Here is a 22,145-nt window from a genome sequence, read left to right as displayed (position 1 = left end):
TTTGAAAATGTCTTAAAAGGCACTTTAAAATGTGTAAAATAAATGAAACTAATTTGCACAAGTTTCATTTAAAATCTTTTACAGGTGACTTCAGAGATACTGATTGAATTCTGCTTGCTTCTCCTTGTTAAACTGTTCACCTACACTTGTATGTCACATAGAAAGGGCTCCTCACGTGCCTCTAACACAAGAGCTCATCTTGCCCCTTCTTTTAAAAATGTTTGCTTTTTTGAGGGCAGGAAAGAAGAAAGGTGATAAATGATAAGTTTTTATGTTTTCTCACACTTCTCGCTGCTAATCTAGAAGAGGGGAGGTCAGAGTGACTGCACCCAGTTCTGTTTTCTCAATTTACTGTCCAGGTTATGGGACTGTTAAAAAACAAACAAGCTTGCTAATGAGGTGAAATCCAAATATCTCTCCCAATATGGGGATCTGGGCTTTGGTGAAGGGCGTGATTCTCACGGTGAAAGATTTTCCCATTAGCTTGACTGCATGTAGGTTCTGATTGCACAAGATTCAGTCTTGACTTCCACAAAATGTACTTACATGCTTTCTTGAATTGGGACTTTTGATTTGTCATTGTGTATCAGGCACAGTTGCTACAAATCCTAGTAAGAAAGTTCTCTTCTGAATTTAATGACCAGTGCTGTAATTCTCCACTATGTGTAAGATGGGGAAGGAAGAATCTCTTAAACTTTTATTTTTCTTTGTTGTTGTAACAGTGTCACAAACAATTGTAAGGCCAAAATATACAACATTAAATAGAAAATCTAAAATTAAATTGCTGGTATTCAGTGAAAAAAACGAGGTATACAAAATATTTTTACAATTGTGCGTAAATTTGCAATATTTTTGAAAGGTGCTTTTCCCTTTCAGCTAGTGGTTCATTGTGATCTTTATGTATACAAGTAACTGTAATTGTTACCAATTAAAACATACAAGGCATTCAATACCTAATGGTTCTTCAAAACTTTCTTTTAAAACATTACATTTATAATAACAGTAGTAATGTAGGAAAATAAGAGTATACTCAAAACATCTCATAACCTTCAGTTGATCTATCATTCTCACTGTTAAGAAAACGACTTTATTTTTGAGTTAAGTTTGGACACTGACATCTAGAAAGCACAAACAGCTCAGACTTTAGAAGTTGTCAGGATTTGTCCTGGAGAAAACAAGATGTGAAACAAAATAAAAAAAATGGCACTGCCAAATATTTTTCTCCTTCCACATCCTATTGCGATCTGGTGAAAGCACCTGAAGATTGGTGGACAAAACCCTGGAAATGAGCTGACGGTGTGCACTTGCAACCCAGAGGCCAACTGCATTCTGGGCTGCATCAAGGGAGGCACAGCCAGCAGGAGAAGGGGGGAGATTGAGCCCCTCTGCTCCACCCTTGTGAGACCGGACCTGGAGTGCTGTGATCAGCTCTGGGGCCCCCAGCACAAGAAGGACAAGGACCTGTTGGAGCATGTCCAGAGGAGGGCCACGAAGATGATGAAAGGGCTGGAGCACCTCTCCTACGAAGACAGGCTGAGAGCTGGGGCTGTGAGCCTGGCTCCAAGGAGACCTTACAGCAACCTTCCAGGGGGCTTATAAAAGGAGGTGTATAAAAAAGATAGTGACTTTTTACACAGGCACATAGTGATAGGACAAGGGGGAATGCTTTATAAAACTAAAGGGGAAGATTTAGATTAGATTTTACAAGGAAATTCTTTACTGTGAGGGTGGGGAGGCAGTGGCACAGGTTGCCCAGAGAAGCTGTGGATGCCCCGTCCCTGGAGGTGCTCAAGGCCAGGCTGGATGGGGCTTTCAGCAGCCTGGTCTGGTGGGAGGTGTCCCTGCCCATAGTGGGGGGTTGAAATTAGATGGTCTTTAAGGTCCCTTCCAACCCAAACCATTCTATAGTTCTGTGATTTACAGTGGAATTCAAAAAAGAATTTTGAAGTTATAAACCCAGAAAGCTTTTGGCTGAGCATTTCCCTGAGTCTTCGTTTTTTAAAATCATGTGCTAGACCTTACATTTATAGAATCTGGAAACTTAGTTACAAAGGGCTTGATTAATAATGACCATATAGTTATATATGCAAAAGTCAGGTACTTCTATTTTTTAAGAAATCTAAGCAAGAACTGCTGAGGAAAAAAGAAGACTTCAGAATCTGGTGGTTTTTTTCCAAAACAGAAAAGCAAGCTTCACATTCTTTTTGCTTAAAGATTTAGATTAATTTGAAGTTACACCACGTGATTCATAATTTGTACTTTGTGAACAAGTCTGACAGGGATATCTCACATTCGGGGTAAGACTGAAACAAAAAGCTATGGAATTGTTACATAATTATAAACACTTTGGTTTTTACAATATTTTATGAGAAAATAGAAGGCACAACCGTGCATCAAAACTATATGATTTTGTATTTCAATCTGCCTACATAGTTTTCTTCAGTACAGACTTTCTCTAAGTCTTTACCAATAAAGATGTATTTTACTAACAGTAATCAGTCAACTATAATAAGCTTTACATATTACCTAAATGTAAGAAGGCTATTATTAGCAAGAAGGCATCTTTGCAAAAAGTACATTCAGCAATGATGAACCCAAGTGCATCCACTAAAAATTCACCATTCTAGCTCTACAGGATATTCTCCAGTGAGACATGCTGTGCAATGACCAATCTTTCCAACACGCGATTTCTGGGTTTTAAGGCTGTTCTCATTCTCTTGTCTTGCTCTGATGCTTTCTTGCACAGATGATACCAGCCCTTCCACAGAAAGGTAGACAACACTGTCTGCCCCTAGAGGAAATAAATAATTCATCTGTTAAAAGCTGCGCTAGTGTACCAAATGCAATGCTCCTAGGAAATGCAGTCGCATTATTGTATCAATTATCATGCAAGGTGAATCACCTCACCTAGAGAATGGTTCTGAAAAATTACAAGACCGTAACAAGCCTTGCCCTCTCAAATTATTTGCACAGGGAGCAGATTCATTGAAATTTAGACAGAAGGTTCTGAGTTGGGACCTGTTAGCGAAACATACTGCAAAAATTCAAGCAGAATCCAGAGTGTGTATTAAGACTCTCTGAACTCCCTATAGTGGACGTGTGGCTCGTGCTTCCCAGTCTAAACACCTAGGATTTATATACTCGTCGGAACTTGGAGGAGCAGAAGAGCATCATGTGAAACAAAACAAAACAAAACAAAATAAAAACAGCATGCAGCTCATGAAAAACAGCATGCAGCTCATGTTACAGCAGTAGGAAAGATAGACGACAGCCTACTCAGATCATTACCTTATCAGTTACACTCACGTATTTTGTGAATGAATATGAGATACTTAAATAAGAGATAATACAAACTTGAAGTATTTCAACATGCCTTCATGACAATAAATTGGGGGAAAAGAAGTCATTGCAAGATTAGACAAAGTATTTACACAAGAAATTTTAAAGTTTCTAACCACAGCTATGTTCTTAAAACATTTTAAAAATATTTTGCAGCACAAGAAGCTATAGAGTAGATCTTCTCACTCGCAGACCTTCACATGATTTCTATTACTGATATCCCCATGAAGAGCACATTATTTACCACACATCACAAGAACATAAGCTGTTGGTTCTTCTTTGTTCTGCTGCAAACATGACTCATTCTAGAGATTTGAAAATGTATTTAATTAACATTCTTTGATTAGTTTCAAATGCCATTTCTTTCAAAGTAAAGTATCGTGTAATGCAGTTAAAATTATTTGCATAAATTTAAACTTGTAGAAAAATCGGTGGGTATTTACAAAGTCAGAACATATTTTTATGAATGCCATAGAAGTGAAACTACATTAGTTTTTCATTATACAACAGGTTTTCACCATTTATTTTCTTTCTGATATTTTGCCTACAGTAGCTCTGTGTTATAAATTTTCCCAGAAGGAGTGATACGTATCAGAAAGCTGTGTTATACTTTATTTGTAACTTAGGAAATTATTCTAATGCTTTATATTGTTCAGAGAAATATAACGTACTAATTGTGTTAAAAAATACACGACTAAGTTGTTTTGATCCGTAGGGAACATACAATGCAGAGATTTAATGTGTCAACTGTTATGATTTTTTTGTCCAGTTTTGCCACTCTCGCCTCAATGTGTTGTACTTTATTTTGATGCAGCCAATAAATTCCTACAAGTGAAAACTCTCAAAACAAAGAAACAAACAAAACAAAACAAAAACTTTACCTATGTAGTTTGCAAGGTCGTGAAACTCAGGTCTGTTGGCAATCAGTTCTTCTTTTGTTGGAATGTTTATTCCCATGTAACAAGGAAATCTTATGGGAGGTGAAGCCACACGGATGTGTACCTGAATAAAAATACAGTTTCAAAACAATTCTATGAAGTGAAGGTCAGCAGATCATAAATAAATATAAGTCCAAGTTCTGCAAAATAATTATGAAGAAAGGAACACAGCACTAGACTGAAGTCATGGAAGAGTTAAAATAACATTTTTTTTCAGATGCCAGTGCAGGAAGACAGAGAAAGACCATTTTAGAATGTATTGTTACAGTATTTCCTAATATTAGGATAAGACTTTGCTTCTTTTCTGTGGCATTCTATCCTTGATGCAAATGTTTCAGTTTACAAAATCAAACATCACACAAAATATTTTTGCTCCACTAACATGGACATTGCTTGCTCCATGCTGACAGACATGGAGCAAACACATGGACAGACTTGCACAGTCTATTTCGGTTAAAAAATCTGAGACCCTCCCATCAATCTTGTATTTACATCTGTACTGTACTGACTGAAAATGAACTTACCTCCTTAGCTCCTGATTCCCGTAATAGTTTTATTATGGGTGAAATGGTATTGCCCCGCACAATTGAATCGTCAATGATAACAACTCGCTTGCCTTTAAAATTGTCAGACAGAACGCCAAACTTCTTTGCAACACCAAGTTGCCGTAACCTCATATTTGGCTGGATAAACGTTCTTCCTACATACCGATTTTTACAGAGTACTTCAACATATGGCAGTCCACACTATGAACAGGAGATGGTTAAACAGAATTAGTATCTATGAAACTGGTTATTCTCAGTTAATGTATTTTGAAGCAACCTTTGGATTTAGTAAGGACTTCACAGTTAACCAAAAAACTTTGGAATACCTTAATATAGTGGAATAATGACAAAAAACAAGTGCAGATGACTCAGTAGAAACAAAACTTTATCAGTACCAAACTCTAGTGGCCCTTACTGGAATACTCCATTAAAAAGGAGATATGTGTAAATGTGCTTGAAAAAAATGCAAACACAAACCTTTTGAGCGTAGCCCAGAGCTGCTGGGGTTGCAGACTCTGGAACGGTGCTGACCAGGTCTGCTTCCACAGGTGCTTCAATAGCAAGTTGCTGACCGCATCTCCTCCTGACTGAATACACCATTTGACCTAAGAACAGCAAGAAGAGTTTTTCCTAGTATTCATAATTCAGATTTCCTCTCATTTGCTGTATACATTTCTGTGGCAAGTTGCAGGCATAGAAGTCAGTGAGAAAAGCTCCAGAAATAGGAAGCAGTCATTCACGTGAGGTAATTTTTTAGTTCTTCCCATAATGTCATATTCTATTTTAACATTCACATTCATACCACTACATAAAGTTAAAATCTATTTTGCCCTTACCAGGTAACTAAAAGTCCTGTGGATGTTACAGGAGGAACGAAAAATAAAATTATTCCTGCAACTTTCACAGTGTGCATATCCTATTTTTAGCTGTTTTCTTAAGCAAAGTTTGTGCAGTCATGCCATCTTGCCTGTACTGTTACAACTTTGAGCCAGTCGGTGAAGTTCACCCCACATTCAGGAAGGCGGGCAGAGGCTGTGGCGTAATGACCACATGGACGCCAGGGTATGTTTTGGGATCAATAACTTCAACAACCTTAACGGCTGGAGAACAAGCAGTTTGAGACAGCAAGGCGTCTCCTGAATCACCCTTCTTTGTTCCTCCTAAGTTGTTTACATTCCTCATGACTTCATAGTCAGGAGTCCGATGTTATCACCAGCCACAGAGCTTGTCGACCCCTATGGCGATACTCCCACATCTCCCCCTTTTTTATTAACAAAGAAAGCACGATTAACACAAATTAAGACACAGAGAAAAACTATCAGGCATACTAATCCTATCTTTAGCAAACTTTGTAACCACATCCCTGGGAGAGGCAGGCACTGAATGCTGCCCAGCGGGGGGCTCTGGCTGCCCCTCCAGCTCCTGGAGCCCCTGTTTGTGGGTCCTGCGTATGCCAGCAGGACCCTCCCATACGTTGTTCTTTGGTTGAGCTGAAATCTAAAGCGCTGAGGAGAGTGCTGTGATCATGTTGAGGCAGATGTCGAGACGGACGGACCCATCGTGCTGACACCCATCCTGGACCAGCTCCTTCGGCCAGTGAGAGGTAACTGTGTACGCGGGTATGTTTCTCTCAGCATAACACTTCTCTCAGCTTGACCTTCCTTTCAGCTCGCGTGCGCTTCCTTTCAGCTTGCTGGGTTCAGCCAAACGTATCTTCGTGAGGCGATCAGTGTCCCTGTCCCTGTTCTGTTGGCCTGTCTCTGTTCCGTTAGCCTGTCCCTATTAGTTCATTTTTTGGTTTTGTCCCTGTTCTGTTAGCTAGTCCCTGTTCCTGTTCTGTTAGCCAGTCCCTGTTAGTCAGGTCCCTGTTCTTCAGGTCCCTGTTTGGGCGCCATTTGTGGCGTAATGACCACACGAACATCAGGGTATGTGTAGGGATCAATAACTTCAATAACCTTATTGAAGACAGGCTCCCTTCTTATACCATTAGCTCTACAGCAGTACTTTCCCACCAGCTATTCATCGGTTAACAATTTTGCCCGGCAACAGCAAACATTCAGCAACTCCCATGTTTTAAGAGTCAGAGAACAAGCTGTTTGAGACAGCAAGGCGTTTTCTGAATCACCCTTCTTTGTTCTTGTAACTTGTTTACATTCCTCATGGCTTCGTCCTCAGGAGTCCGATGTTTTCAACAACCAGGGGGCTTGTTGACCCCCATGGCGATCCTCCCAAAAGAGGCCTCAGGAGCTTTTAAGGTCCTAAAAGTCTGGGACCAGGAGAGGGAACTGGAGGCATTGTGAGATGACGCAAGGTAAAGATTACAGAGGATAGTACTAGGGAACATGAGAGAAGTGAGGACAGTGCTAGGTATGAGCACCTTTGCTAATATCTTATCACTAAGGCAATTTTCAGGGGCTTCTACTGAAATAGTAATAAAGGCATTAGACTGACAGCCTCAAGTACTTGCGTAAAGCATAGATTTCAGTTATATTAAAAGCATCTTCCTGAAATAACCCTTTCTTGCATAGAAAACACCAAAAAGAAGTTGTTTTGCAGATTTTATTTCACAGGTCTGATTTTTAAAAGGTTTTCCAAGAACTAATACAGTTCCTTCCTTAAGTCTCTCAAATTTAAGGGTTATTTCCTCTACCTTAGCCATGTTTCTGGCTCTTTTCATCCATTCCATAAGGCTATGCAGGCAGGCCTGACTGTAGCTGTATACACAGTCAGGAACAGTGGGGTTTTTTGTCCTCAAGAACTGTGCAAGCCTACCCTGTCCCAGCCCTGCTCTGGAAATTCACGGTCAGTGTCACCCTGCTATGATCCCCAATCCTTTGTAGAATCAATTGTCCTTGAGAATGTAATCTCCCATTATTTGGGAGGCAGTGGCTTTGTATGTTACATCTTCTTACCTTCAAAGATACTGTCTGGTCTTGCAAAATAAACATATTCAAATATGCAGAACGCTGACGGATCTCCTTCAGGTCTTGGTACCACATCCAGCGTTTGAACATCATACCTGGATATTTTCACAATCTCTCCAGGAAGGACTTCACGGTAGTACCTTGAAAGAGAAATACACAGCATTTAGAAATGTCCCGAACCTGACTAATAGTTTTAAAATATAAACTCTATTGACAGGAAAATTGCTTTTGAACATCCTAACATGGTATTTTTCTTCTATCTTAGGATTTGATCTAGACTGTTTAAGACCAACATGCTAAGACAAAACAGCCTGAATAAATACCAGAAAACAGTAAATTAATACTCTAACTAGTACAACAGAATTATGGTATTCTTCCCATATGTGAGATGTAGGCCACTACAAAGAACACAAAACAACACGCCTACAATAAAACACCACAGAATGGAATAAAAGACTAGTAAAGCGCAGTCACATTGTTTCCTGGTTTTGCTTTACATCTCTTTTTATTCAGTGCTTGTGGTCTTAATGCAGTTTTTCAATGCTTTAGAGGATCCAAATGTACTTATTAGTGTTGTACCCAAATGCACTTTTTTATGTTTGATTAGGAAATTAAATATACTTCCTCATAATTATTCTTCCTTTACTTATGTTTATTTCACAACTGTCTTCTATTCCAAACTTCCTAAGACTTGTTTGACATCTTCCAGTGAGTATCCCACCTTTCTTTTCAGAGTGTCTTAGCTGGGGAGGTAATGTGAATGTCATCTCTTGTGTTGGCTCTAACATGAGTTTCCATACATGGAAATAATTTCAAGTGCCTGTCACTTTTTTAAAATGAGGCTTGTCAGGCAGCACATGCTGCATCTCAGGTGAGTGCAACCTGTGAGCTACCAATGCAGCCTTTTCTGTAGCTGAAGGATTACTTTATAATACAAGAATTCTGCTGCTAACTAGGCTAAAATTAAGAAGTATATGGATAACTAGATGTAATGCAACAAGTAAGAAGCATCCTTGAAGTTGTCTTTACCATTACTTTCTGAACAGATAATTATTTAGCTTTCTTTACATTAATCCAATCAAGAAAATAAACTGACAAAAGACAATTGGCAAAAAAACTCCAAACAGCTCAACAAACTATGTCTTCATGTCTTTCACCTTGTTAAAGATTATGATATTTGGCAGTTTGAGGTTTAATGTTGAATTGCTGCCTGAGGAGCACTTTCAGATAAAGTGAGAATCGGAGCACTTACTCTGCACCAATAGATAAAAAGCTACAGGATTCAGAGGAGACTACCCATCCTTCTGTTTCACTGTTATCCTTTCCTGAAATAAAATATTTCAGTTATTGTTAGATTCCACAATTCTCGCTACCATTACATTACCACTACACACATTGCATATCTAATGCAGTACCTGGCTTGCTACAGTTTAGGTTGCCAAGTGCACAATTACAAATTGTTGTGAGTTCTAACTATAAGGTTTAGTATTTCTTTAGTATTATTAAATAATAAGAAGTTTCTTTAGTATTATTAAAAAAAAAAAGTAAGCATCATAAACTTGTTCTAGGCAGAATCAGCATCATATTCATGCTTCACAAAGAGAGAAAGTTCAGATGTTTCTGCAGTATTTCAGACTTGCTCGATTCTAGTTCAATTGCTTTAGATATACATAATTACTTTTGTTTGGACAAGAAATTCCTGTTCCTATGTTAAATGCATCAACGTATAGATCCTTTTGACTACAATGGATACTGGATTGAACTCCAGTATGAAGAGTATAGGCACAGGATAGATCAAACCACAAAACAGGGTATTAGTGTTTGATAATAATCTTGGTAATTTTTATTTTGGTTTAATTTACCGAGTTTTCTGAAGCTATGAAAGCATTTATTTGTTTGCCTTTGACTTATTTTATTTTCAAACAAATGAACACATTTTAATCTCACTTCAGGGAACGTGTTGATTTGCAGGCTAAACAAGAGCTCCAAGGATGTTTTCCCATCAATTGATCTGATAGTGTTCCATTACCAAACTAAGTGTGACTAGCAGTGCTTGGAAATTAGAAATACATTGCCAGTAATCCAACACTTTTTCACCTTCTTATCACAGCAGAAAGGAGGAAAACAGACTTGTTTCTGGGCTGGATATAGTCCTGGGCAAATAGCTCCAGGTGGCTCTGCTTGAGCAGGCAGGATGGAGCAGGTCATCTCCAAGGTGCCTTCCAACCCCAGCTGTGATTCTGTTCATCCTTGCTTTCCCATTGAGATGGTACGAATTTAGTTAGGTTTTCAAAAATATTCTATAACAGTTGGCCTGCCTAATTCTGACACTGTCAGCAGGCAACACAAATTCACTTTTGCTGGGAACAGAAAAGATGTTTGCCAACTTCCTACAAATGATTTTTTCCTTACACCACTTTTGTTTTGAATTTTAAAAACTGACTTTTGCAGCAAATATTCCTACTTGCACCTCAGTAAATGCAGCTGTAATTATTTATATTGATGACTTAATGCACAAACTGTACATATATTTAAATGTATATATATATATATGTGTGTGTACAAATATGAATATATATGTATGGTTTACCTTTTCCATTCATGTCCCCTACTGGAATAAGGCGACCAATGCAGAGTGGACGATTTCCATACGGATCACGTACTGCATAAATTATGTCTTTATGCATAATTAGCAACGAATAAGAAGTTGGAGTTTCATTCATTAAATTTTTTATTCTGCAAGGAGACATAAGTGAACATAATCATGTGTTGCATGCCATGCTGAGAACAGATTGCTGTTCTTGATTCTGAAACCTGTCCTCCTCACCTTGCTACCCAATCAGCAGTGTCATCATTTTCTAGAGGAGGTGTGAAAGCCAGCAGCTGGGTGATCAATTCACTGTCAGAACTGGTCGACAGTCCTACACCATGCCGCATAAGCTTTTAAGACACAAAACAAAAGTGTTACCAGCACTAAAAAAAAAATGATCTCACATAACACTGCTTGTGTTTTACTTTAACAATACCTTTGTACAATGAGCAAATGTTTTCAAACATATCAGTGCTTCAGACAATTAGATCATCAGAAAGTCAACTTTATTCCAACAAACCAAATATGTAAAATGAACTGGTACAATCATCTATGTCTGGAACTGCATTTCTCCCTTTCTATATCATTCCTTTGCTTCATGCACAGCCATAACTATTCATTCACCAACATTTAGGTCATAACGTCATGTTTGGGCCATTTAATCAGCTTGTTTCTGCTTACTCTGGGAAGAGAGGTAAAATATGCATGGGGGAAAATATGAAATTACCTATAGAAGATACAGAAAGAGAAGAGAGACGCCAAGACAGAATGGTGGTCAGGGCACTAAGCAAAAATAATACAGGTGTGAAGGAAGGCAGAGTGGAATTAAAAAGCTGAAATCCCCTTTTTTTTGCTAGGGTTTTCTAGACCTGGTCAGTCAAATTGTTCTGTCCTGCTGTATTTATGCTTCTAAGGAAGATGAGAATCTGCAGTGTATTCAGCCAACTATTACAGCCCGTTCAGTTCTGTATGCACTACAGTTACTGGATTTTATCTTTAGATATCATTCTAACTCTCAAGTAACCTGGATTCTCCACTTTCCATCTACATTTCCTCCCCACTGTTTTTTTCTCTCATCCATTAAATACACTTGTTAATCTGATTAAAGATGGGGTAGGTTACTTTAGGCATGTCATTTGTTTGCCTTGCTGCAAAGCAAAAGTATGTCCTCTAGCTTTTGGATAGAACTTATGACAGAACAGATTTCACAATGAAACATCTGCTAGATTTTAAACAGGTTCTTTAACACATACCCTTGCAGCCAAACACACTACAAAATCTGGTGTTTGATGATCTCCTTATGTGTTTATGTCCTAACAGTGCTCATGATGAATTTTGCAAGCCAGAAATACAAATAAAGACAATATTCCAAACAAGAACATTTCATATTACAATTACTTCACCTTATTATTATGCCTCTCCTAACTCCAAGCATATGATTTTCTGCCTCTGTCAGCCATAATAAATAAGGAGAGCTTCAAGCCAGGATCCCCTGTTACGGCTGAGGTAGTTTTATCACTTGTCCTACAGGAATGTGACCATCAGTCTAGAGGACTGGTGAGTTTTCCCCTGTGACGGTTACAAATGCCTCCTCTCTCCAGGAGTTTTTTCCCCCAAATTATTTTGATTATGGTGCTCCTTCACTACACCAAGTAGTTTGGTATTAAGTATGCATCATAGCAAAGTTTTTGCTCATTGCTGCCTCATACTCAGACATAAATGATGCTGGAGTTTCCCAGGGGAGATACTGACCTTCCTCCTCAGTCGCACTGCATTTGTTAGTTCACCGTTGTGTGCCACAGCGATCTTGCCATGAAGAGTTTCTACGACAAAAGGCTGGCAGTTCTGCAGCTCAGAGATCCCGGAGGTAGAGTACCTGGTGTGCCCAATACCAAGGTTTGAAACATACAGCTTCTTCAGGCTGTCTGCATTGAACACGTGATTTATAAGACCCATTCCCTTTGGGAGAAAAAGAAAAAAAAATTGTTCTGTTTTGTTTTTCTGGCAATTGGCTCACTTCTTGTGTTTGGTTTTGGTACTGCATTAAAACTCTGTGAGAAGGGGAAATAACCTGAAAGCCACAGGAAAGAAGCTGAGTAGGTATCACAGTGCTATGTCAGATCCCATTACTCCTGTTTTTAAACAAAGCATTATACATTGTTGTGCTGAGGATTTTCACAGAACAATCTATTCCCTGACTAAAAATACATTTTCTGAAAAACACTACTGAACTGTTGTGGTGTTTAAAGAAAAAAAAGTTGCAAGAAGGAAATCCTACTTAGAGAATACTATTTACAAGTTAGCAGTATATTTGATTTATTTTTATACTGGGTATATGACAACATTTATCAGATTGCAGTCATTCCTGACAATATTAGAAACAAAGCTTTTTTTCTAGAGCTGTTTTTCTGTTTACTTGAAACAAACTTTTCATACATCCAGGTTGCCTTCTATCTAAAGCAGAAATGCGTCAAGGCTTTTTAGTCAGCCATCAGGAGCTTCTTTTGGCAAGAAACACAATTTAGCAGCAAGAATAGTCTGAAAAAATAACTGTACACACAGAGGAAATCAAGCCTGGATTCCAAACCCTCCTACAACCCCCTACTTCTTATGCTGCCTGTGGAAAATATTTACATCCTTCTAAGCCTCGATTTCCCTATCATGCGTAGTAATTGTGATATACATGAAATCACACATGGTAACAACACTCTTAGGATCTGCACAGATATACGGGAGAGACTGGAAAGTCATGAATGGTTCACAGCCTGTGCTGTGGGTACAACAAGACAGTGGGATGAGACAGAGAGGAAGGAAATATGTTTTCAGAGCTCAATCAAAGCAGCTTAAAGAAAGCCAAGCTTTAGGGTATTTTCTTCTGTGACTGGTATAGAGTCAGAATACTAAAAGGCTGTGTTTGCACATGTGGTTTTAGGATACTTAACTGTCATGTTAAAAAGTTATTGCCTCAAACAGTCAAACTAGTACAGGTTTACTTGAATGGTTCAGCAAACTTTATGCCAGATCAAATATCATCTGTTGTCTCACAGATGACATGAAGCTTGCCTAGAGTCTGTACCATGTACAGAAATACAGTCACGCTCTTTTTTTACTTTGGCCAGTTGTATCCTGACAGGAGATCTGGCATTTCACAGGTCCAGTGTCAATGGACGTGGCTATTTGAAGCATTGCTATAGCTTAAACAAGCAATGCTATTTTAAAACAGCATTGCTGACACGAGTACATAATCTTTAAAATGCAACTTGAAATATTTTGCTGATTTAGATTGTGCTGGTGTGGGACAGTAAATGTGAATTGCACCAGTATAAAAAATTCCCAGTGAAGATGATTTGATGTCTGTATTACATGAAGCCTGGTACATACCAGAACATGATAATGCAGCTACTTCAGTATAGATTTTTCTGCATATTCAAGCATGCAAAAGTCAGACAAAGCCTTTCTGCTATTGACATCGCTACACCTATACAAGAGATTTAAGTTTTTCCACATCCTGAGCCAATGCAGCTATGACACTAATGTTTCCTTACACAAGTCTAGCTGAAAGGCTCCAACAGACAAATCTGGATGAGTCTTCTGGGAGAGTTTAAAACAATGGATTAATAGCCTTTGTCAAGGGCTATAAATCTGTTGTCAAAGGCCAGTAACAATCAGAAAGGAGCACATACCCGTGCCATAGGCAGTACAGTTCGTACTCTTAATACGTGCATTGGCTTAAGCTGTTGACAAAGGTGAGTTTGCACTAACGTACTGGGTTGTAAATCGATGCAGTGAGCAGCAGGCACCTTTTCCTTTCTGTTGTCTCTGCTAAGAATAGTCAGCTGGGGTTTGGAGGACAAATGGACACAGTAGCATCTTAACTGTTTTGTGTTTTTTTTTTTTTGATCTAGTTTACAAGTCAGACTAGTAAACTTATTTCCACTGGCGTAACAGACCCAAATGCTTGTTACATTGGCATTACTTCTAGGATTACACATCATATCTATTGTACTCCACAGGCTCTTTATTACACCGTGGTTATGATGGTTTTTAAAGGTGATGTAGCTGAGAAAGGTATTTCAAGTATACGAGAAACCATCACACGCTTTCCAACTCTTAAAATATCAAAACTGATATGATGATAGTCAATTAAATTCTTAGCATGACAGCCAAGTATGTCAGCTCACTAATGTGGAAACTCTACTGCTTATTGTATTGCCTGCTACAAGTTCATTCTGAGAAGTATCATTTACTACAGGATTTATCTTTTAAAGCTCACTTTAAAAGGAAGTTGCAATTTCTGTAAACCTTAAGGAAAGCTGAAACCCAAGCAGGAGCAGGAATGAAGAACAGACAACACAGTGCAGTAGTTCAGAAAACTGGCATTTAAAAGTGTGTAGGGGGAAGGATCAGGCTGCAAGTAACAGATAGGAGGGGGGGAAATTCCAGGAGAGGCGACAAACATGACGCTCAAGAGACAAGACTGTGCACGAGGCATTCAGCAGTCATGCATTGATATACACGCTGCTGCAACAAAACGGTTCTTACTCTTACAATGATTTGAACAGCTTAATCAATCTTCCTCAGAGACCCCTGAACACGAAGCCAAATTGCTTTCGGACTGTGGTCAGAGAGCACACTGGCATCAAGAATTGCCCTGTGGTGTTTTGTCTGCTGAAATAGTTTTATTTCCTATATACACTGCTCTTCCAGGGTTTAACAGGCTGATGATTATTTTTTCCTTATTACTATTCAAAACAGAATGAGCAAAACCAGTCTCAGAAAATGCAGGGATTCTCCTGGCATAATACGTCAGAGGCTGTGGCTGTTTCATGTCTTTTAACATCCCTGGGGATTCTCTCAGCTTCAGAAAGACTGAGTGACCTTCTCAGGTCTCCATTCAATCATTTATTCTGTTCATTTTCACTTATGGGTACAGTAGCTGCCACTTCCTTGATTCTCTAAAAGCTAAGAATGTCATCCACTTGCTTGTGCAGAACCTGTAACTATTTTTCTTTTCTCTTTCTCAAGCTGTGTCGATGAACTCTTCCAAATCTCTGGAGTTAACACTTTAGCTGCAGGGTGACTTTGGTAACTACTTTTTAGGAAAACAATAGCCTGATCTGGACATTCTGTGTGTCTGCCACTGTGTGCATGGATACAACCAGCAGGGATAATGTTGGCATATCTGTTTTAAACATGTACTTAGGTCAGAAATTGCACAAATAACAGAATTAAATATCAGCACTCTGACAAACCAAAACAATTAATCAAAACATGTTGTTTCCCCTCTTTCTAATTATTCAGTTTCCTCACTGAAACAAACTGTCATGCATCTCAGCTGGGAATCCAGAAAGCATTTACATTTTACCTTGTGCACTTTGAATGCCTGGGATGACTCTCCATCACTTGTCACAATTCCAGCACTCTCCTGGCCCCTATGGACAAAATACAATTAAATATGAAATGCTTAGAATGAAACGCTGTACCATACTATAAATTGGTGGGTTTTCCTCTTTCTTTACAAGATGAAATTTTAATGCAAGTTTATTTATAGTTTCATTTTACATGCTTGTAATCAAAACAGTGGTTTCTTGCCCGTGTTATGCTTTATTTAAAAACAATCACATAAGGTTTGTGCCTAAGCCCACTGAATTCAGTGGGAATCTTTCCACTAATAAGCACTGGCTCAGCCTCTCACTGCAGTCCAATTTCAGTGTGGGCATAAAATAACAGCAGATGCTTAATCTGCCAAGCCACTTTGCAGTGCTGGTACTCCAGGCTCCAGCAGTAGGCTCTCCAGCATTACTGCATTTCTGTCGGTGTTTGGGGCGCTTTGGCTTAAACTGCTGCTTTTGCTTAAGGGAATGCATTGTCTCTGTCACTGATCACCTGTGGAAAAGCTTTTGAACTCTTGCACTTAAGCAATCAAGCAGGCATTTGCACAGCTAACCGTGGGAGGATCGCCATGGGGGTCGACAGGCCCCGCGGCTGGCGATAACATCGGGCTGGTGACGATGAGGCCCTGAGGAATGTAAAGAAGTTAGAAAGAACAAAGAAGGGTGATTCAGGAGACGCCTTGCTGTCTCCAACTGCTTGTTCTCCAGCCCTTAAGACATGGGAGTTGCTGAATGTTTGCTGTTGCCGGGCAAAGTTGTTAACCGATGAATAGCTGGTGGGAAAGTACCGCTTGTAGGGCTAATGTGTAGGAAGGGAGCCTGTCCTCAATAAACGAGGTTGAAGTTATTGATCCCTACACATACCCTGGTGTCCGTGTGGTCGTTTCGCCACAACGAGGGCATTCTTAAACACACTTATTTTAACTCAGGAAGATTGCCCCATCTATAAACACAAAGACTGGCATTAAAACTAACTGATACACCGCATCCAGCGACTTTCAATTCAGTTTGACAGACGATTTCCATTTCAAAATCGATGCTGTCCCTTTAAACGTCTCCCAAATCAAATGGGTGAGAGAAGCAAACATCCCGAATGAAAGGCCTTTCCAGGCAGGCAGCTTACATCTTTTTTGTAGTGCTAATGGCAGAAAAGTAAGCACAAGCAGAAGGGAAGTGCAAAGCTTATGCAATTTTGCCACTTCGGCAAATTCTACGCAGGCGAGCGTTTTATTAAATCATCGCTCATAATTAATGAAAATTAACAATGCGCGTAGGCGGCCCCCAGTTTTAAAACAACCCCCACGCAGGAAGACTTGAATCATGCCCACGTTGCTGCCACACCGCCTCTGGAAACCTGCCACCCACACGCACTGTGGCCCGGGCGGCAGCCTCATGAGGAGCCGCGGCGGTGCCCACGCAGGACGCCCACACAGCCTCTCCCCGGCCCGTTTTTCCACACGGGTGCTGTTCCTCCTCAGAGGAAGCCAGAAACACCCGTGCTTTTCGCCCCGATGGCGACGCGGTGGCGATGCCGGCACGGTTTCTCGCGTGAGGCCGGGGAGACCCGCGGTCTCCTGAGGGCGACATGGCCGCCGAGGGGCTCGGGTGGGCTCCGTGGGGGTCCGGCTGCCCGCAGGCCGAAGGGCCGCCCGTGCTCGGGCCCCGCAGCGGCTCGGGGCGGCGCGGCGGAGCGCGGCGCTGACAACCAGGCGCCTGGTTGCCTAGGGAACCAGATCTTGGCTAGAAATAGTGAATCATTTCCAGGTCACTTTCAACATGGAGTGTGGAGTGGGGAAGCACTGGACTGAGGAGGAGGTTAAAGCCTTGCTAAGCGTCTGGTCCGAGAAAAGCATCAGGAAGCAGCTCCGCGGCACCCTGAGGAATAAAGGGATATTCATCTACATTGCCAAAAGGCTGCAGGAGTTAGGAGTTTGCAGGGATTGGAAGCAGTGCCGGGCAAAGTACAAAAACCTCAAGTATGAATACAGAACGGTTAAATACGCCCACAACTCCGGGGATGCCACTAAAACCATGAAGTTTTTCCACGACCTGGATGCCATATTGCGATATGAACCTGTCCTGCAGTTAGGCGCGGCAGAAAACGGCAGGTGCTCCGCGACCGAGGCGCGGCTGAACGCCAGCCCCACCACAGACAGCACCCAAGGTAAAAAAACTCTTTGCTATTTCCTCTCTTTGCTTAAAGCCAAACAAACGCACAAACGAGCCAGGGCAAACAGACCCGAAGCCCAAGTTTACGGCTGAGGCTGCCCAGCCCCGGCAGCGCTGCGAGCAGCGACTGACTGGATGCGCTCCTGGTGCAGGGCAGAAAAATGTTAGCACCCACCAGTGTCGAAGCCTGTAAATACAGCCTAATTCTCACCAAATCATGCTAACATTAAAGCCTTGGCAAGTACTCGCTGGTGTTAAGGCTCCAGCGCCGAGTTCAAACCCTAAATTAAGGAAAACTGGCTGGTTTTGGTTTTGTTTTTCCCTTTGACATTTATTCGCAATACTTTGGAGTCGGGTTCAGTAGAGCTCCTGCTCAGACATAAACTTAGAGGAAAATAAAAGCTAACGTGGAAAATGTCATGAACTGTTTTCTGTGGTAGAACTGAAACTTCTGATTTTTACTCCTATTTCTCTGTAAATGAAATTTCAGATATGACAACTAAAGGTAAATTAAATTATTTTTGTAAGCAATTAACTTTTTTTTTTTTGAGAAACAAAGGATGTTTAATAACTTCACATGAAAAATTGCCATATAGTGAGGAAAGTAAAAATCTTTGTGTTTACCAGAATATTCAGAGGCAAAACAAGTAAATTCCACTGCTTTTATTCTGAAGGGTTTCTTACCAAATTAGCTGCATCTCTTGTTTTATTGAGCCCTCTCTACATATGCATTTAAGCTGTGCTTAACATTTCAATAGGGTCAATCTGCTATTTGACAGCACTCAAATCTCCTCATCACATTCTGAATGTCACCATAGCACAAGCCCCAATAATAGTTCTGAGTGTCAAAATAATAAGGCTAAAAAGAGAAATACAAACCTTAGCTCCATTTGTGCCCATAGTATGTACCCGTTTACGTTACTTAAGACTGTGAATCATTTTTAAGAAAAACAACAACATGGAATTAGTATCAGGGGAGATTGCTAAACGCACAGAAAGGTGCTGGACATGGAGCTTGCCCTTGTACTCTTCCAAGACTCCCTCTACTATGTTGTGGTACAGGTCTGAGAAAAAGGAATTAACATTTCTCTTGCCATTCTTTACCTTAGGTAAAAGCTTGACCTTAATTTGTCATCATTAGCAGAAAGTCTCTAGTCTTTCACAAGTCACTTAAAATGAAACAGCAATTTTATACTATTTTAACGTGTGCTTTCTGCACTATATATTACTACTACATTCCATTTTTATTTTTAAACATGCAGAACTGAGAACCAGATCTTTGGCTAATACAACTGTTAGCTCCTGAGGACTATGTGAAGCTAAGATAGTGAATGTCCTTCTTCTCAGGATCTGGACTTAGATTATCCTCTGTATTTTGATGCAGTTTGCACCAAATGTTAATCCTAATTCTCACCTGCTTTAGGCCTCTAGGAAGTTTAAACCAGAAAAGGTTAATAGTAGTTGTGAATCCCAAACTGGAATAAAACAAAACACAAACAAACATCTTTGCCCCCTGGGTGAGACACACTTCATTTTGAAGCATTGGCACAATCTGGTTTTAATGGTGGTACGATTAAATACCCTCTTAAGTGCCCAAGCATTTCTCTTACTTGCTTTAGGGAAAAAAAAAAAAACAACAATTACTTTATGGATAAATGCAAATTAAATGCAACTAACTGTAATAACATTAATGGTAAGAATTTAAATGCAAAGCTTCCCACAACTGTAATTCAGCCATAATAGCAACATCCTAAGGTATAAAGCATCCTGCAGCTATGCAGTGTACGTGTGGTGTAGTAACCACACGAACACCAGGGTATGTTTAAGGATCAATAACTTCTTCTGTCCACCGATTAAAAAAATTAAGAACATAGCATGCTTTAGCTATCCTTTCTTGGGGGGTCATACCCATATGTACGTACACCCGCACGAAAGGACAGAGAGCATACCCCTGAGAACATTAACTTTCTTCATTTAAGGACACAAGTCGAGCAAGTGATGCTCCTTTAGGGGCTCGGTCCTTTCCCACCGCAGTCAGAGTTGCAGTGTCTGTGAAAGGAGGAGCTGCCGAGCTTAGTACGTTGAAGGGCAGTTGTGAGGCTGAAGTGGCATTTGTGGCTCTGTGATGGTCAGAAGCCTTCTTGTGGGGGCAGATCTGAAGGTAGCACTCGCATAGGTTGAAACAGGACTCGGCACAGCCCATGTGCCTACCCAGCAATGAGCCTCACAGCTCCTCTGCTGCCTTGGGGAAGAATGGGACTGTGGGTGCCCTCTGTAAGGCAAAAAATATCGAAGTACATCTGCGTCATTGCAGACGTCCTCCTGAGTTTCTCCTGTTCAAGCACAGGAGAGGAGGGAGGTATGTTCCCTCCCCTCTTTCAAAAGCGGCTGAGAAGCCTTATTTTGGCAGTGCTGGAGGAACCAAGGATGCTTAAGCTTCTGCCTTGGATAGGAGGCACAGGAAGTAAAAAAGGCTATCAGTAAATTAAAACCTGTGCCAAATAACAATGTTCGGTATGCATTTCTTCTTTCATTTGGAGAACTTAGTAGCTGTACTAATTCATTCTTTTAAATGCATGACACAGGACAGTGCATGCTCCCAAAGAAAATACTTTATTTTTACCATTGTACTTAGCCTCAGTCTAAATACTCATACCCATCCTTCATGTAAAGCTACAAATCAAGTTTTTGTGTCTGATTTCTTTGATTCTCTCAAATACTGGGAGACTGCTGGGTGGGGGAGGAGGAAAGAGAAGGAGGGAAAAAAAAAAGACTACTTTTATGGGACTGAGTGGTATTTCTATAGCGTTTCCCTGAGGTGTTTTTCATATCTTGTAAAAGCGGTTTTCTCTTGGAAGTGTAATTGAAGAAAGTAATAATTAAAATTACAATCAAATCTAAGAGAACAGTGTCTGAGGCCAAACTCACTAGCAACACACACCAATTCCCAGCTCATTCATGGAAAGATGACACTTTCCACAAAGCACATGCAGCAGTGCAGGCCCATGATGTTCATGTTGTCTTCCCAAAACACACTGTTTCAGGGCAAAGACATAGCTATAGCTTAAATAATCATTTAAAAAGGTATAATTCATCAAAGTTCAAATAACTGACCTTCTCATTTTGTTATCCAGTTTGGATTATTTCAAGTTAGAACAAGTATTAACAAATCGAGCACTTGATTTACAAAAGCAAAGCTCACCTCGTAATTCCTGTAATTTACGATCTCTTGTATTTCTTGCTTTATGTTTAAATATTAACATAGTTAATATTGCCCTTTGCTTTACAACAGCATCTATAGAAAAATTATCAAGTCAGAACAGAAGTGCACTAGCAGCGAAAATATTATTGTAGGTACTAAACTTACACAGCTACTAGACACGCAAAAAGCTCCTTTATAAATGCCGACTTGAAAATGGCACTCGTAGTTTTCCATGTCTGGTTTTCAACATTAAACATGTCATTTACAAATATTCTATATATGTAGGTTTTTTAATAAGGGTATGCAATATACGCATATGAACGTTTTTGCTCAACAAATACTTTTTTCTCCCATCAAATATTATTTCTTTCAAATATAACACTTTATGTTGTGTTCTTATTTACTTATGACATTAAATAGTTTCTTTTTAAATAGCAGAGTGTGAAGAAAGGTTTCTCATCCCCATGCCCACAGATGCCCCATTCAGCAGCGTCCCAACAAAGGATTTCTCTCCCCTCTCTGTAGTTCACTGGGCAGCTCTCAGGCGGACAGAGCTGAGCCCTGGCACTAGTGATGGAGGCAGAAGCACACCTTTCCTTCTGCCCACCCACCGCAGGGGGAAACAAGGTGGCCAGCTGGGAGCAGCTAGAGATCAGGCCGTGGTGAATATGAGTCATTCTGAGTCTTGCTGAAAGTCAGAAGGATTTAGGATGGTGTTTTCAAACGACTGTAAATGCAGTTCTCAATTTGAGCGGCGTCAGGGACGCCCCGTTCCACTACTATGACCGCGCCTCGTTACGGCCCTGTGTTACAAACGAGTGCGGTACCGCTGAACAGGTAGCTTCGCTCCCCGTCACCTGCCGGGCTGGGAAGGACAGCAGCTCACTCAGCATGCTTATGAAATCAGCATTTCATACCTCCTGTCAACAAGATGTGTTGAATACACCACAATTTGAAAGTGCTCTGTGAACATTAGGCTGATTCATAACCTGACTTATGTATGCTGCTTTCCAAACTTAGGCAGCAATTGCTATAATGCTGCTTT

At 40.3% G+C, this 22,145-nt stretch overlaps 2 protein-coding genes across 10 annotated transcripts in view; one reads left to right on the top strand and one right to left on the bottom strand.

Moving 5' to 3' along the window:
- Positions 1-669: 669 nt before the first annotated feature.
- Positions 670-22,145, bottom strand: part of PPAT (phosphoribosyl pyrophosphate amidotransferase) — a 48,577-nt gene continuing 27,101 nt past the window's right edge. For 2 of the 3 annotated variants that reach the window (XM_080591154.1, XM_080591153.1), the window contains 10 exons: positions 15,702-15,768; positions 12,089-12,295; positions 10,574-10,686; positions 10,337-10,482; positions 8,999-9,071; positions 7,735-7,886; positions 5,300-5,427; positions 4,802-5,023; positions 4,221-4,341; positions 670-2,791 (listed from right to left, as the gene is read on the bottom strand). In XM_080591154.1, coding sequence (XP_080447280.1) covers positions 2,616-2,791; positions 4,221-4,341; positions 4,802-5,023; positions 5,300-5,427; positions 7,735-7,886; positions 8,999-9,071; positions 10,337-10,482; positions 10,574-10,686; positions 12,089-12,295; positions 15,702-15,768 — 1,405 coding nt within the window. In that variant the 3' untranslated portion in view covers positions 670-2,615. The remainder of the gene's footprint in view (positions 2,792-4,220; positions 4,342-4,801; positions 5,024-5,299; positions 5,428-7,734; positions 7,887-8,998; positions 9,072-10,336; positions 10,483-10,573; positions 10,687-12,088; positions 12,296-15,701; positions 15,769-22,145) is intronic. The other variant, XM_080591155.1, reaches the window with a different exon arrangement.
- Positions 6,227-22,145, top strand: part of PAICS (phosphoribosylaminoimidazole carboxylase and phosphoribosylaminoimidazolesuccinocarboxamide synthase) — a 51,439-nt gene continuing 35,520 nt past the window's right edge. Inside the window, exons 1-2 of one of the 7 annotated variants that reach the window (XM_080591144.1) lie at positions 6,227-6,425; positions 17,494-17,893. In XM_080591144.1, coding sequence (XP_080447270.1) covers positions 17,506-17,893 — 388 coding nt within the window. In that variant the 5' untranslated portion in view covers positions 6,227-6,425; positions 17,494-17,505. Of the gene's footprint in view, positions 6,442-17,493; positions 17,894-22,145 lie in introns of all 7 variants that reach the window. The other 6 variants (XM_080591145.1, XM_080591146.1, XM_080591147.1 and 3 more) reach the window with 6 other exon arrangements.

Source organism: Anser brachyrhynchus, assembly GCF_964034855.1.
Source record: "Anser brachyrhynchus genome assembly, chromosome: 4".
NCBI classification, from domain to species: domain Eukaryota; kingdom Metazoa; phylum Chordata; class Aves; order Anseriformes; family Anatidae; genus Anser; species Anser brachyrhynchus.
Note: the sequence above shows the minus strand (reverse complement) of the source record. Positions and strands in the feature narration are given on the sequence as shown.